The 16,786-nt window shown below is 38.9% G+C and overlaps 1 protein-coding gene across 13 annotated transcripts in view; it reads right to left on the bottom strand.

Annotated features, from left to right (window-relative positions):
• ACTN2 (actinin alpha 2) overlaps nt 1-15,586 on the bottom strand; it is a 71,588-nt gene extending 56,002 nt beyond the window's left edge. For all 13 annotated transcript variants that reach the window (XM_074164658.1, XM_074164578.1, XM_074164611.1 and 10 more), the window contains exon 1: nt 15,156-15,586. In XM_074164658.1, coding sequence (XP_074020759.1) covers nt 15,156-15,290 — 135 coding nt within the window. In that variant the 5' untranslated portion in view covers nt 15,291-15,586. The remainder of the gene's footprint in view (nt 1-15,155) is intronic.
• Between the last annotated feature and the right edge of the window lie 1,200 nt (nt 15,587-16,786).

Below are 16,786 nucleotides of genomic sequence, written 5' to 3'. Positions count from 1 at the left end.
AGAAGTCATTCAACAGAAAACAACTCCCTTCTAGGAATCCAAGCACTTGGCATGCATCAGATAGCTGTAAATTTTGATTCTGTCAGGGTGAGGTTTTTTGTGGTGATCCTCATTCCCCTCTCCTACTTTCATATGACCCCCTAATTTCCCTTAGCAAGACGAAATATAATATTGGAGGAGATTTGTCAGGGATATTGGAGAAAAAGAAACTAGAAGCCTGAAGACAGAGAATAATAAAGAAACAAAGCTGAAGAAATGTAACAGGATAGAGAGAAAGAAGATTCAAAGTCAATAGGCAGAAGAGCGTTCAAGGAAAGTTAAACATAAATCAAATTAACATGAAAGTGGATTCAATGATCTGTTCTATGGATACATACATTTCCCAAGGTTTGTATTATGATCCTGGAGAAAAGATTCTGATGCTTGTGTTTTCTCCCCAACTTTTTGACAGCTTTTAAGTCATATAAGATGGGAATTTAAAAAATGTTTTTATTGACCTAAATGCTGAGCATTTTATGATCCGTGATTGCTCATATGGGACTATAAGCCTTTAACAACAATGGGAGCAGATGTTAGCCATAGCTGAGTACTTTTAAGTGTCCCACATCTGTATTCAAGGATAATGAGAATAATAAACCCTCCATATCCCGCAGCACTACTGTGGATGAAAATTCACTATTGCTTTTGAGGTGCTCAAACACTACCCTGAAAAAAAGCCCAATAAAGAAACAGTACCAAGAAAGATTAGCAAGTTGACAAAACTATAAATATCTTCTAAATAAAGAATTTGAAAATTAATCAAAACCAGAAACTACTGTGAACAGATGGAAAACAACACATAACAATTACCAACATCTTCAGCATCTGTTCTCAGTCATCCAAAGTTAATTCTACATTTAAAAATCAAAGCTAGCTGTTTAGCATAAACCAGTTACCTACTACTGTAAATCTAGTTGCATGCTAGTTATCCTTCTCTCCTTTAACTCTTAGTGAATTTTGAAATGTGCCAGCCACTGGGGTATGGAGAAAGAAGTAGCTCAGGGACTGTTCAGAATAGCAATGACTGTGAATAACCCCACAGATGCAACCTGAGAAAGCATTTTCACATACAGAAATTGCTTTAGCTTTCACCTCTAGGATGAAAAGTCACTGTCCCTACCTCTCACTAATAAGGTCAGGTTTGGGCACCTCCAATGAAGCTGCCATTTCTGGTGGTTTAAGTGATGGGGGCACCTGTCCCCCTGAGAGCTAAACTGAGAGTATAACTCACCTCATAGACATTGCCAAACAGCCTGCATGTGTTAGCAACCTTGTCACTTATTCACCTGGCCTGGGTTCAAAACACTGACCTAAAAGTGAAAGGTTCCCCCCAGCCAGGCATTCCCAACCAATAAATTCAAACTCCATCTTCAGTACAAGGTTATCTTTAATCATGAGTTGGGGTGTAGAAGCTATTAGAATATTCCACTCAGAAGGCTTTGCAATACTGAGACTTAATTATTATTGTCACCCCATGGTTAAGCGGCGACAAAGGTCAGGGTTTTGCAAGTCAGCTTTCTCTTGGATGTGAATGACTTTTTGCAGTATAGTTTGTTCATTCACATCATGTGCATGAATCCTTGAAAAAAGACGGTCACAAACAACATACAGACAATACTCTTTGAGAACCCCTTTTCCAAATGGCAATGTCCGGCTCTTACTCCAGCCCTGGACAATTCATTCTAGCTTGATGGAATAATGGGAAGCAATGCCTTGCTGTTTGCAATGATCTTACTTCCTCATATTCCCTCCTACGTCAATAACAAATACTTTGTCATAACAGAATTAATACCTCTTAATTTTTTGGATTACATACCATTATTCAATGCATTAAAATGCTCAAGGTACAAGATTAGCACTACAGAATGATAAATAAATGGTATAATCTGTGAAGTAAACATAAAGTTCTCAAATTACTACCAATTTCCAAGTTATAATAGCCCCCATATTAAATTTCTTTCTCTAATGAGAATGAAAAGACAGTGAGTTAAGACTCAACATTTGAGTCTTTGCTCTTCCACAGCTTTTTCATAGAATCATAGAATGGTTAGAGTTGGAAGGGACCTGAAAGGCCATCTAGTTCCAACCGCCCTGCCATGGGCAGGGACACCTCCCACTACAGCAGGTTGCTCAAAGCCCCATCCACCCTGGCCTTAAACACTTCCAGGGATGGGGCATCCACAACTTCCCTGGGCAACCTGTTCCAGTGCTTCACCACCCTCACAGTAGGAGAATTTCTTTCTGGTATCTAATCTAAATCTCCCCTCTTCCAATTTAAAACTGTTACCCCTTGTCCTGTCACTACACTTCCTGACAGAGTCCCTCTCCGGCTCTCCTGTAGGCTCCCTTCAGATATTGGAAGGCTGCTATGAGGTCTTCCCAGAGCCTTCTCTTCTCCAGGCTGAACAACCCCAGCTCTCTCAGTCTGTCTTCATAGGAGAGGTGCTCCATCCCTCTGATCATCTTCGTGGCTTTTTGTACAACTTCTTCTAAGTAGTAAAACCTCTTTCCATATCCGTCCAAAATCTTTACCCCACAGTACAGGTGGGATGTAGATATGCCCCATGGACTAAGAGTTCTAAATGCAGAATTAGCAGGCTGCTGGTTCACCTCTAAAATGGAGTGATTGTGCAATATTTTACAGTCTCATGTACATTTTGCAAATTTAAAATGCTGTAACGAAAGAACTCTTCTTTCACAAGCCTCAAAAAACAAATATTGGTGAAAAAGGTATCTGTGAATCAAGCAGTTCTTAAATGGAAGCAAAGCTTTAAAAACAAAAACAAACAAAAAGGGACTAATGGAACAATACAAATGCAAAGCTTTGAGTAATCTATCTTTGGTCAATGGCTTTTGGTTTTTTTTTTATTTTCAGATGTTGATTTTGTATTTCCCTCCAAGGAAAAGTTTATGGACATGCTGATCTCCTTCAATAGGCCATATTGTTCCTAGCATTTAATAATATAACAATCAACAGATCATTGTACATTTTTTTTTTTTTTTTACATGCAACACTGCCAAATTCTGCCCTTCAAAATGTCTCCTACTGAAATCTGCAGAAATAGAGAAGCATCACCCACAAGGATGTGGGCCTGTGCCTTTTTGATAGAGACACAGTACTCCCACACAGTGTGGCTGGGAGTGTACAGCATCCAAAGTGAACCTCTGAGGACTGCCAACTATTTGCACGGCACAACAGTATTTTCCTCTAATAGGTTAACTTAACTTTAGAGCATACTAACCAAATATTCTCCATTCCAATACACTGCACTTTGCAGAGCTTGAATTCACACTATAAAAACAAGTCATTCTGGCCTTGCAACCTGAAATAGTGTGGCTATAGCAACTAATATCTTACACAGCATTCCTGATCACTTTACCCCACAAAACTGTACAACACATTCACACCCAGTTGTCAGAGCATTAAAACAGATTTGCCACTACACTGCACAAAGTTGAATGCAGCAAAGAACTGTTGCACGCATTTTTAGAAAAGCTTTAATGGACTCTATCACCCATGCAATAAAGACTGCATTTTTGCATTTACATAGAAATATATTTTCATATGTCCTGAAGTGCTGTCCAAAAGATACCACTCCCCAGCCAATCAGGCAGGACACTAGGGACCTAAGCAGAGAGCTTGCAGAGCATGAAGTGTGTAAGTTCTGTTAGAAACTCCAATGTACTGATGCACGTTCCCAAACATCTCTCCCTCACACACTCTCTCGTGTTCTCCATAAGTTTCTAGATACAGATTTTGGGTGACCAAAATGAAGACAACTCCTGATACTTTTGAAGGCATGCTCAATTAATGGAACAGTGAGCTATTAGCATTTTGGTGCTTTCTGGATCACTTTTGAGCAAAGCGATATTTGGGAGGTCTCACTGTAAGCATTAATTAGACAGAGAGCTGTATTTAACGTGCAATTTTTGGATCTAACTACTAAAAAACTAGGAAACCCAAGGACAGAAAAAGGTTATTTATTATGTCATGGGACCAAAATATCCCATGAAAAGTTGAACTGTTACCGGGTCAAAAGAAATTCACTCATTTCTACGTGGCTCAGAAGGAGTTAATTCTGGAGCACCACCTTCCACGCTCAGCATTTCTACTTCACAAGAGTAACAACAAAGTAGGCATCTTCAGAAGAGGATTCACAGTAAAATGCCAACAGGTTTGAAGGGAACTGTTTCAGCAATGACAAAAGGTTTGATACGAGCCATTTTTCTGGTTTTCCTCTCCCTCTATATTCTTTTCCAACTAGCCAATTCTTCACTATTATGGCACAAATGCACAATCTCTGTTATATTTGCCTTATATTTGTTGTATTTTAGAGAGTTAAAAATGAAGTATAGGTAATTCAAACAGGGTCTTGAATACTGTGGCGGATCTGTAAGGGAAAAATCTGCAGGTGTGCTTTAAAGTCTATGTGCTTTATCCTGTCTCGGGCTTTCTCTCAAGTTTTAATTAAACAAAGAACATGCATTATTACTACTCTATCAAATGAATCTTCTTATAAAGAGATCATATCTCCTATTCTCCTTTCCAGTCTCGGGTCCTTCTTCCACCAGCTGTGCCCTACAGTGCTCCTCCTGGTTTCCTGAGAGCTCCTGAACTATCACAGATAGTGCTGGCTGACGTTTTTGTTTCAGCAGATACACATTTAAGCTGAGATGAAAGAAACATTCACACATTATAGTATGGAAGAAACTAAAGGTATGTCCTCTGGAAATAGAAGGATTAATTAAAGTAGGCTAATCCAGGATTTAGTTGACTGGATTTCCACATGTCTTTCCCTTGCTTTCTCTGTTGATTTTCTTCACCGTGCTATCTTTATCCAATAATTACATACTACATTGCCAGGTGAGTAAGTAAATCCATTATAAATTGGTCAATACAATCAATCACAGTGGGATAAAAGTATGTTCCTATCCAATTTATCAACATTCTTTAAAACACTTCCATAATCAGAAAAGCATATCTTCTGACTGATGAAGCTGAAACAGATTTTGAAAGTTTTTTCAATTCCACACACAAATATTTAAGTCCCTGACACCAATAAATGACGAGAAATGTATGTCAATAGTCAGACCCCAAGATATTTACACAGTAAATGTCATCTTTGCACTCTTTTATGTAGTGCATTTGAAGACCACCAAATCTAGTTTCACTTGTAATCTAACCTAAGGTCTAAGTTGAGATTCTTATAGAGAAAGGAAAACCTCATGCATTCATTCCCAATTATGCAACAAAAAGCTTCTCTGTGGCATATACACCAGGTTACTCAATGCAATAGTTATCAGTACACAAAGCATATAAACCATCCATGTTATTTATTTACTATTGCAACTGATGATTAAGAAAAAATCAATTTTGATTTCATCCTTGTTTCAAGAATCTATTTTTTAAAGAATTTGGTAAGTTCTGCTGTTAAAAATACTACTCAAACATATTGGGTTGATTTTTTAAAGGTCTAATGTTTCTTTTTGAGGCAGTAGCTATAGAGTAACATTTTCTATAATATTAAAATATCCTGTAAGCCAGCAGACTTTCAGAAAAATTACAGAGTTCCTAAATAATTTTTAGTGAGGCTCAAGTTCCTGAATTACTGAATTTTCTTAAAAACAGAATAAAAAGCAAAACACTACTTGAGATCTTTGAATGGCTCAATTATATATGAATATGAAATTTAACTAAGTAACCTGGTCTCAAGCACTTAGCTAAGAATAGATGGGTAAATAACAAACAATGATGGCTGTAACTGCTGAAAGTATAAACACCTGTGGTTTGGACAGTAGAGTGTTTGTGATAAGTAAATTGCTTTGTCAATTAAACACACAGTTCTTCATTTATCACACATCCATTCTTAACAGGAGCCATGCTGGGACCAGTGCTGTCATGGAAGCGAAGGCCATAGACAAAAAGAAAGCAAACAAACTTCAGCCTCATGTACAGTGTTTTGTTTATCTTTTAATATTAATGCCAGATGGATGATAAGTGTATTGCACATAACATGTACATGTACAGAGCGGCTTGCGTGGATGCACTGCAATCTACATCACTGAAATGACTTGGGATTAAGAAGTGGTAAGAACAGGGAGGGTTGCTTCGAATTTATTCAATGATCTGGTATATAGCAGAAGATCATTGTACCAGCAAATGAAGAGGACTGGAAGTCTACGGATAGGAGTAGATTCAAAGGTGGTCCAGCTGCTCTGCCAAAGAAAACGCATGGTGTAACTATACTCCAGAGCACAGCTGGAGATGAACTTGGACTAGAGGGTTTTCCATAGCCTAAAGAAACTCCTCTAGGTGAAAAAATATCCCAGAGCTATACAATGATTTATGTAGGGTTTTTGTTTGTTTGTTTGTTTGTATTTAGTGCAGCTGGGTAGCAGCTTTCTTCATATTAAAGAGTGTGATGTCTTAAGTCTTGCAGCAGTGAAAAGCTACACTGGTGCCCAGATTAAACATAAAACAGAGTTAAAAAAAAATATCACTTAATGCTAGATGGTCAAGCCTGTGACTGCCAAAATAGCAGGCTAATTTTCAGAGGTGCAAAACAGACAGAAGTTCCTCCTGACGTCAGTGGAAATGCCTGGGTGTTCAACACCTATAAAAAATATGAGCGTTTCCTTACATGCTTAAGCAATAATCACAAGTGCTAATTTTAGACTAGGGTAGTCACTTTCTGCAGACTCCTGCTATGGTAGTGGGGGTGAGCAAGGCTTTTCTAGGGGGCAGTTCCAAGTAAAAGCCATCTGTTCTAAATTAGGTTCTGCTAGTTATCAAAGTAATGGATGGCTGGACTGATTTTGCTTACAGGTTTTTGAGGAGAAGTAAGAACAAGCATCAGATTTCAAGTTGAAGGGATTCTGACAGTTAAGAGCAGTTGGGAGGAGGCATTTGAAGTAAATGGAAAATCTTACTCATACCAAGTACAGTAAACACTTAGCACCTTTATCTGTAAAGCCAGCATATAGGTATTATAAGCACAATTTTGGAGATGAAGACTTGGACAAAGTGGTATGTCCTTATAACTCAAAAGCAGGGAAAACTGTGACCAGACAAGAGCAGCAGTGCCTATTCTTGCACTCAGCACATAAATTCAAGACTAATTTTCTCACTTGTGTGCACATATGGAAATTTAAGGTCCAAATATAGAAACTAACTAAACATTAGCCAGACAACTGTCAGTTTCTGCTTCCTTCTGGACAGGCCTTCTAAAGAATGAATTGTATTTCTACAAGCCACCATTTCAAGTGGGACAGCTTGCTAAAAGGAGAACATTGCATTTCAAAGTCTTCTACCCTGTAGATGCTCTGTTCCTGCAGAGCAGTAACACCTGCCCTGTAATCCTTTCACATTAGTAGTTTGAGGATTACTAGGACCATGCTATCTTGATCTGTATTGAAAAGCTACTCGTACTACCAGCAGGAAGAACTATTGCAGAATATGTACAGAAACAGTCACAGAAGGTGATCATAACATTGTGTTTGCTGGTTAAATGATGTTGAAAGAGGTAACTTCTATCTTTAAATACATGCCAAATTTTATCAGGTAGAAAAAGAGCATTGTATAGCACCTGTATAGTTATAATCAGTTTTATGCAGCAAGTCTCTCAACATAAGGCATATTTAAAACCAACAAATCCAATGATTTTATAAGAACAAATGTCACACAGGTTTCATGAAATGATGGTCTTCAAACAATGAAGACTTGAAAATCACCCCAAACTATGAGGAATAAAATTTAATTTAGGAGGAAATGGAGTGCTTGATGTGAATATGTTCTCCTTCTGGTATCAGCTGAGAGTAAAGAATGCATAGCCATAGAAGACATATTTACTCAGGGTCAGCAACTTTTCACTGCTCACAGTAGAGGAATAGCACATCAGTTACACATTGCTTATCCCAACAATTAGGGCTCAGAAGAAATTATGCTTGGCAGTAAAGCCTTCCAAAACCACTCAACTTTGCCAACTGTGTAAGCACTTTTATATTTGTTTGCTTGTAAAGATATAAAGTAACACACAGGAGGGATGTCTTTTGACTTGGGACAAAGTCAAGCAGCACAGAATCCCATCTAATTCTATTTCACTGACATGCTTCTTCCTGCATCATGTCCACCTGCATTCCAGATATGAATCCAATGTGTTCTTCTGTAAGCAGGCTCTGCAGTATAACTTCTAAAACACTACCAATATCTATACAGTATTGAACAGTCACAACTAAAGAAAATCCTAATGCTTAGTCTCAATGAAATGAATTCAGTAGAACTGTACAGTGCAATACAGAAATTGCTATCAAAACTAAACATCATTAAATGGATCACAATTTATGCAACAACAATTAAATTTATGCTAGACATTTGGTATCCAATTTTTCCATCATAATGGTGAAACCCCTTTTGTCTTACTTGTAAGAGGATGGAAGAGCTTTAGTGGAAGATTTTGAACTGTTACCCCCTTGGCAAAAAGCAGTCAAAATTCAGCTTGCAGAGCTGTCTTAGTTTGTTTTAGAAATTAGTGACGTAATCATGATATTTTCTTACTGGGATTCATTAGTTTACAGAATATATCTGAACCTTGCTTTTGCTTGCACGGGGCTACAAATTGTATGTGCGTGGATTCCGTATTTACTGCAGTCTCAGGGCTGAAGACCCTCAGTGCTCTTCCAAGCAAACTCTTCCTATGCCTCTCTCTTCAGCTCTCCAATGACCCAAACACGGACCCACGGCAAGATGCAGACCTCCGCACCCACCCCCCCAGGAGATTACAGACAAGTCCACTACTTAACATACAGCTTTTCTCTAGCTCTTAAGCACCTTGGTTACAGCTTATGAAAACCCACTTAGATCCATACTTTCTTCCAATCCTTATTGTCTTACTAATTGGATCAGTGTATCTGCAGACATTTTACTACACAAATTTCAGGGGAGGCTGTGGTGTGTATCTGTGAGTGCAGGCAGGAGGTAGCCTTTGCTTCCCATTATAAAATGTTTCTTATAATTTCTTTTCATAACCATACAGTTCTGTTGCTGGCAGATATTTGGGGGTGAGTGGCAAATAACAGCTGAATTGGGACTATAGGAATTACCCATTTGACAACACTAACATAGAGAGCATGGAATGGGTCAACATTAAGAGGCCCATTTGAGTTTAAATAGAAAATATAATACTGACTAATATATTGATTTTTTGCACTTACTATTGGTAAAGAAAACCTTCCCATTTGAAAAAACTACCTCCGTAAATATTTCTAGTTAAGTGAATTTCATAATAGCTTTCTTTGAATTTTCCTTCATACACCAGCACCACGGTATTTAGGGCCCTCTTCAGCTGGACACAGCTTCTAAGACAGAATATGAAGCACACTGACAAAATATGATCATTCCACTATCCTTTCGGCACGCTCTTCTCAAGCACCATTCCACGCAAGTAACATCAGCAAGAGGAATTTAACATGTTACTATTTTAACAAGCACTAATCTCTAAGAGGCCAATCCTACAGAACAAGCCATAAACACCTCCCATATTTCTATACAGGGTCCCTCTACCCTCTTCTGGCAACTCTTCATAGGACTACATAAACTGCAACTCCATGTCTTTCTGTTGCATCAGTGTCTAATACTTAGGATAGTTACAGTATATGCTGAGAAATCAAGACATGCTGTGGCAGCAAAAAATGAAGTCCATCCATTGACTACCAAGTTCTGAGTCAGATGCTATATAGGGCCATCTATGACTGTGAAGGTCAAAGAGCACCCAGAATTTAAAAATAGACAAGAGATGTTTTAAGTGTATGTTCTTAATACTAGAGGTTTTGGCATCCACTGTTTGAAAAGAAAATTCTTGATGTACCTGGCAAAGAAGGATTTGGCCTTGGAGTGCTGAAATTTCATGTTACCATAAGGCACACTTCGCATCTCTAGTGGCATATATCATTTGGCAAGACATTGTTCTTCTGTAGAAGACAGTCACGGTACTGGCTGAATACTAGAAAAATAAGTCTAAAAAGGTGAAATTGTTTGCTTTTCTAACTATTAGTAGTAAAAGAAAATACTACATTTCAACCTACAGAATTCTCAAGCCACCTATGTCATCCTGATTCTGTGAATAAAAGGTAAGGGAGGCAGAGAATTGCACTGTAGGATTCAGTACAGCACATGATTTTTCCACTGACTATCATTCTGCTTTCAACTCCAGAGGATTTTCCTCCTAACAAATTAAATCCCCTTCTGAAATTAGTCCTTAAAGCTACTGAACCCAGGACCCCCATCTTATAAGAAATACCCAACTGCTAACAGGTAAGTACTAGGAATAAGTATGAGAAGGCTGATACTGTCTTAGAAAGGAGTATACCTTTTGCCTCCCTCACACCTCCTACATTTACTGCTGGTTCTCTTCCAGACCCTGTTCATGTTGCTCACTTGCAGAGGGGAATCTCTGGGCCTTCTCAACAATCCCACTGGTATTCCACATGGGTAAAAAGTATGACCTCCTTAAAAACCTTTAAAAGATGAATGTAAACCCATGAAGAGTGGTTCTACAGTACTGAATTTTCCAGGTGGCATCCAGCCTCTCCCGCCAACATTTTTCTGCCTTACATTTGTTTTTCATTCATTCATGCTTGGTTATTTCTCTCCTTCTCTTCCGTGTTGAAGAATGAAGCTGTTTCCTTCCACTATTTCATCCGTCTTCTCACTCAGCAGTAGACTTCGTCCAGGAAGAGGTTTCTGATAAGAAATCAATTTAGATTCCATCCATAGAAGACCACACTAACTTCAGAGTGAATCCAGGACACTGACTGTAACTCTATTTATAGACGCTGAAGTCAGACTGAACATAAGGTCAATTTCTCTTTCAGGCTGCAATGAACCTCTCAAATCTGCTGAACTTAATGAAGTTGCAGCAACACTAGAAAAAGGATATTGTCCATCATTCATAGTCCTTGTAGCTTCTTCCAAATAATTTGCCATACATGTGTCTTCCAAATGCATTATTTGTATTTGCAAGGACAACAGAAGTTTTATTACCAGCCAAAGGAGGTAATGCAGATAAATCCTTACAGGTCACACTGAAATGTAATCTGGTATGTACTGCTGAAGACTGAAAGACACAGCTTCTTTCCTAAAGAACCTTTTCCAGAGTCCTCTCTCATGCACAGCATTCAGCGTCATCAAGATTTGCATTCACAAAGAGTGTAATATCAAGGTAAATAAATATTCTGAGTCTTTTTGTTTATTCTATACCACTGTAAAAAAAAACATCAGAATGGTCAGAAATTCCGTTGACACCTACATTAAAATCTTTCTGCATTAAGGAGGTGGTGGTATCAGGGCCATAACAGCAAGCTAGAATAAGATCATTCATCTACAGTAACAGCAATAAGGCAAGGAGTATGTTTCCAGTTCTTTCCTTACATGTGTTAGTGCAAGTGTCAGAGACAAGTCTGAATGACTGGAGAAGACACACATGAAATACGTGGAGCCAATTTAGTGCTTTACAATACAACCATCCTGAAGAAGGGATCACATCAATTTCACAACCTTCAGATCTTTATCCTGAAGGCTTAAGACTTCCTTGAAAACCTAACAAGCCACATTTCATGTCAAAGTTTAAAAGAGCATACTCCTATAATAAAGTATGTATAGCAAAAGTTACAAATAAGAAAAAGCACCATTTAACACACAGCTCACCAAGTAGTGTTGGCAGTTCAAACACCTTGCAAAGAATACATTTGCATTTTGAGTGATACTGTTGTGCTCAGTTTCCTAAGCTAAGGGACACTGCATTTTCCTATGTTCCTTTTAGTTATATTGAGATACAAGCTAGTGAAAACTAAAAGGTTTGTGGAGCTCGTTGAACTGTTTTTTGGAAACTTAAGAAATAAATTTATCATGGAGATAAGAGAAATCAGGTTTTAGGTCTTCCACTATAAGCTAGTATGATTTTTACTCCCACTCCAGTTCAGCAGGGTAGGGACTGAAAGACAGCTAATCACTAGTCTGACATACCATAGAACCAACCACTTCTATCAGTTGTTACAAATATCACTGCTGTCCTCTTTTCACTAGTGGGAAAAACAAGGTCTGAGGTGAGCTGACCTTGCCTAAGGTTACAGAGCAGAGTGAAGACAAGAATCCCAGCTTCTCTGGTCAGACTTTTTGATTTCCAATACTTTTCCACTTCCATGTAGTGAACAAACAAGGGGCCATATTCACAGATCTCTCAACTGCTGCTTAAGTGCCCATGGCCGGTGGAAGTGTACTGGATCAAGGAGCAGATTTCAGAAGTTTCCTATGGTTTCCACCTACATGTTCAAAGACATGAAGGCTGTAGTTCTGTAATTAGTTCCTACTGAAGACAGCATGGCCATCCAAAATACAAATTTTTTTTGTTACTTAGTCTTTCTCTAAAGATGCTGCCTGAAATTTCCAACCGTATGATCCTGTTTAAGTTTTTAGCAGTAGCGTCTAATGCAGCAAATGGTCAAACTGTCGTATTTTCTTGATTTCTTGGTTTGACAGAGGCTAAATTTTACCCCAACTAAAGCATTTAAATTGTTATTCACATTCAGAGAGACAGAACTAAGCTGCAACTCAGCTTCCTGTCCTATAGTGTACTTCATATTTATTCTGACATCTGCAAGGAGCCCGGATTACAGCAGACCATAATACTCTATGAACCATGGTTATAATTAGGCGTCACATCCATTGTAATCCTATGGACGTCATCATGTGTTACCAGCATCTGTTGACAGATCTCATACCAGGCATATCACTGAAATGGCAAGTCTGGAGAGGGCAGCCCACAATAGAAACAATGGCATTTATTTTTGGTTTGTTCCAAGGCTGCCTAATAGAAAATATATGCTGCCAACTGCCAGGGCTCCACCGAGATCACTTTTCAATATTATATTACCAGTTAGAACAAAGATCTGTGCCCGTGTATCTGCAATCTTCTCCTAATAAATAAGGAAATACAGAAAACACTTTCTGCAACTGTCTTAGCACCAATTAGAAAAAGATAGAAGCCTTGAAATTTTGTAAAGTTTATTGGGCTCTTTTGCATAAGAGTACCTATTTTTCATGCAACAATAAATTCAGACTCCTTTCCAAGACAAGGAATGAAGATCCCCTCTCCTAAAATTTTATTTAAATGTGGTCTCACTTTAATATTAAAACTAAGACCCGGGAACTGGCAACACAGAGTAGCAAAGCCACAATCTCTCTACTCTATGGAAGTAAAGCAGAGTCTGCTTTAATTTATAAATGTGCAAACCTGACTTCCTGCTGAAGCAGTGTCTGTTTAGAGGAATGGAAACAAAAAATTTGCTATGGGGTCTTATACTAACTACTCCCTGCTCTTCTGTAAAAGTCAAGAGACCTACTGTAAGCATAAGAAAGCCTGCAGAATCCAAATTGTCTTTTTTTTTTTTTATTTGTATTGTAGGAAAACTGCATTAGAGTACTGACTATCTAGTAACCTGCCCATTATTTCTTTATTTTGAAAACAGCATTCTCTAAAATGCTGGACAATTGAATCTTAATCAGATGTAACCATGACCTGTTACAGCTGAGCAGTTTCAAATCACTAAAGCACTAAGATAATTTCCATTCTCATAAAACGTAAAAGAATAGTTCACCATCTAAAGATCGTCAAATTAAAACAAATGTCAGTGTTGATGAGTACAGCTTAATAATTGGTTAGGAGCTGCAGCAGCTGGTAAGTCAAGAAAAGTGAACTTCAACCTAGCCCAGAACTTCTCCCACTATACTCATACAGCAGGAACCGAACCACTGTGAATGTTGGAAAATTAATAAAACCAGCTAAAACTTACAGAGGGAGGAAGGCTATAAGTGAAAACTGAGAGGAAAATATTGGCTCTACCAATTTTAATGGAAAAGCAAACCCATTGGCCCCAATGATTCTAATAGCTCTCACTTTTATAGCTATACCTTTATTGTATAGCTTTTATAGAAGCTGTGACTATAACAGTGGGCCAGACTCTGTCATCAGATATAAATTGGCAATTTTTATTTAAGTTTTTGAAGTCAGCTGCTCACCTATAGCAAAAAGCATATTCAACCTTACTGTCTAGAGCACCATTTCTCTTCCCCCCACCTCTTTTTTTTTCATTCTTGTAACCAGCAGATAACCTTTTAATCCCAGATCTGTCAGCTGTGACTTCAACATCACCTTTTACATTAGGAAGTAAAAAATCCTTTACAATATTTCATCTCTCTCTTTTTCATATGCTAAGCACTCAAGTGTTCTGAACGTAGACATTGCAAATATTACTAAAGCACCAAACCATCCACAAGACTGCTGATGGGATTATAATCTCTGCCTATGTTCAGAAAAAGAGCATGGGCAGTACTCGCTGGCATAATAGTTTTCTTACATCTAAAAGGCAAGACGCATTTCCTCTACAATGGTATATTCCCAGAAGTTTACAAACCTGTTTTTTCCTAGACAGTGAACTGGCATGTGGGAACTTAATCATGAAACACGGTTTTCCAAATCTATCCTGGATATAGTTCTAGACAATATTTTCCTTGTCAGATTGTTCACTCATAATTAAGAGTAAATTCTAATAAGAGCTGACTCACAAGATCACAATTTCAAAAGCGATTTCTCAGTCTGCTCTCAGAAATATTTCAAACTCTTTGCACACCAATTTTGATTCATTTCCCTGTTTATAACTGCAATTTACTGTTTCTGAAAAACAATCAGGCACACACATTCAGAGTCTGCTTTCCAAAAGGAAGACCCAGGAAGTGAAGTTAAAAATTACTGAAATACTAATATATAAATCTAGAGGTACTGACAGAATATTTCTAGTGCTATATAAAAAGAAACTCCTGGGTCTCATAAATTAGCTTCACCTTACATAGGTTGCACTTAAGAATGCAAAAAGTGAATGCTTTATCCTCAAAATACGGCATAGCTAATATATACATGCGTTATACAATGTAAAATATATTCTTTTACAAAATTAGAACCTCTTACTGCACAGCCCTGACAATTCCAGATGCAGCACAGCAATATGAGAGGACATCATTCAACACAGAAGCACATATACAGACACACATTGCTTTATTTCCAGACCTTCCTTTGCTGTTTCTCCCATGCTGGGTCCAGGAGCAGGTCCCTGTCCCATTCTTCTTCTTGGGTCATGTACTCATCTTCTTCATAGTTGTAGGTGTACTGCATGTTTGTTTCTATCTGGTTCATGCTATTCATACTACCTGGGGATCAGCTTCAGCTGCTGTGGCTTCTACTATGTTTAAATATATATATTTAAGCTTAGTTTACTTGCTGGTTTGTTGTATATAGCAGTGCCCTTTTTTCTTTCCTTTTTTTTTTTCTTTTTCCAAGGTGACAGGGAGTGAATATTGATGACTCTTGCAGAGAGCAGAGGCTGAAACTGTCAGGTAGGTGCTGCCCTGTGGTGACCTTCCTTCCCTCTCTCTCCTGCCCTCCTTCCCTTTCTCTCTCTGCTGCTGTAGGTCCCTGCGGCTGACCCTCCGGAGAAGCCCGGCGCGGCTCATTGCTGCGCCTTATTATCCCCGCCGGGCTGTCACGTGGCGCGGCGGCGGCTCCAGCCCCGCTCCCGGCGGGGAGGCGCCCTCGGGCGGGCCGGGGCCGGGGCCGGGGCCGGTAAGAGCTTCTGTACAGGGCAACGAGCCGGCCTGCGAGAGGGGATGGCTGACCAGGGGAACGCACCTCCCATGAGCGCTCTGGCCAAAAGTTACTGTCTACTCGTCTGTTTCTTTCCCTCTCTCTCCAGTTAGGTAAAATATCTGTCTGTTAGGTTTTTCTACTGACATATATTTCTACTTCTCAAGACCCGCCTATGATTCGCTAATGTAGTTTGACATTGTTTATCATTAGTCTGAGGTCTGTGTGGACCCTTGAGTCACTTCCCACTTTCCTTTTCAGATTATGGATCACAAGAGGCAGCGCAGACAAGGACACCCAAGACATGAAACAATTTCCAGTGGAAATCAGGTCTGGAGTTAAACCAGAAAGTATGGAAGCACAACTTAGAAAAGCAACATGTCTCTTTTTCATCCAGGCAACACGCTCAGTACATCCCAAAAGCAGATACCAAGAAGCACATACAAAGGTCTGTGGAACCAATAACTATAAATGTGTGACAGGAAGCGTTTGCCTGTGCTTTCCACAGGGTAAAATCTGAAAAGACAGCACTGAGATCAAGCAGCCTGGCAAGCTTGTCTCATATCTCCCCTGTCATATCATTTCAGTTGCCCTGGCGACAATGTTTCTTCTGGGAATTGGCAAGTTTACTATGTTCTTCATCTAGCCTGTCATTAACGACTGCACCTATCATCAGCCAAGGTCATCCTCTCTAGCAGTGTCTACGCTGGATACATTTCAAACCTTACTTACAAAAAGAAAATGCTCACTAAAGCCTAGCTTTTGGAAGCCATAAAAGCCAAAGTCAGATATAAGGGAGAACTATGCTCAGTAAAGGCAACCACAGGTCTCTAAGCCAATGCGAGTGAATAACAAGAATAATTAACAGCTGGTCAGCACATGTCCTCCACTTTGTAGTGCTAACTAAAGCTCTGCTTTCTGCCAAGTCGCCAGAAGGCAAATAGAATCCCATAAGAAAGAAAGGCAAATAGAAATCCCATAAGTCTACGCAATTTAGAGGAACATGCATACATGCACGGCTAATACCTACCCATCAGCTCAAAAAAACTTCATAAATG

Source organism: Numenius arquata, chromosome 2, assembly GCF_964106895.1.
Source record: "Numenius arquata chromosome 2, bNumArq3.hap1.1, whole genome shotgun sequence".
NCBI lineage: Eukaryota > Metazoa > Chordata > Aves > Charadriiformes > Scolopacidae > Numenius > Numenius arquata.
This window is presented reverse-complemented; position numbering and strand designations above follow the sequence as displayed.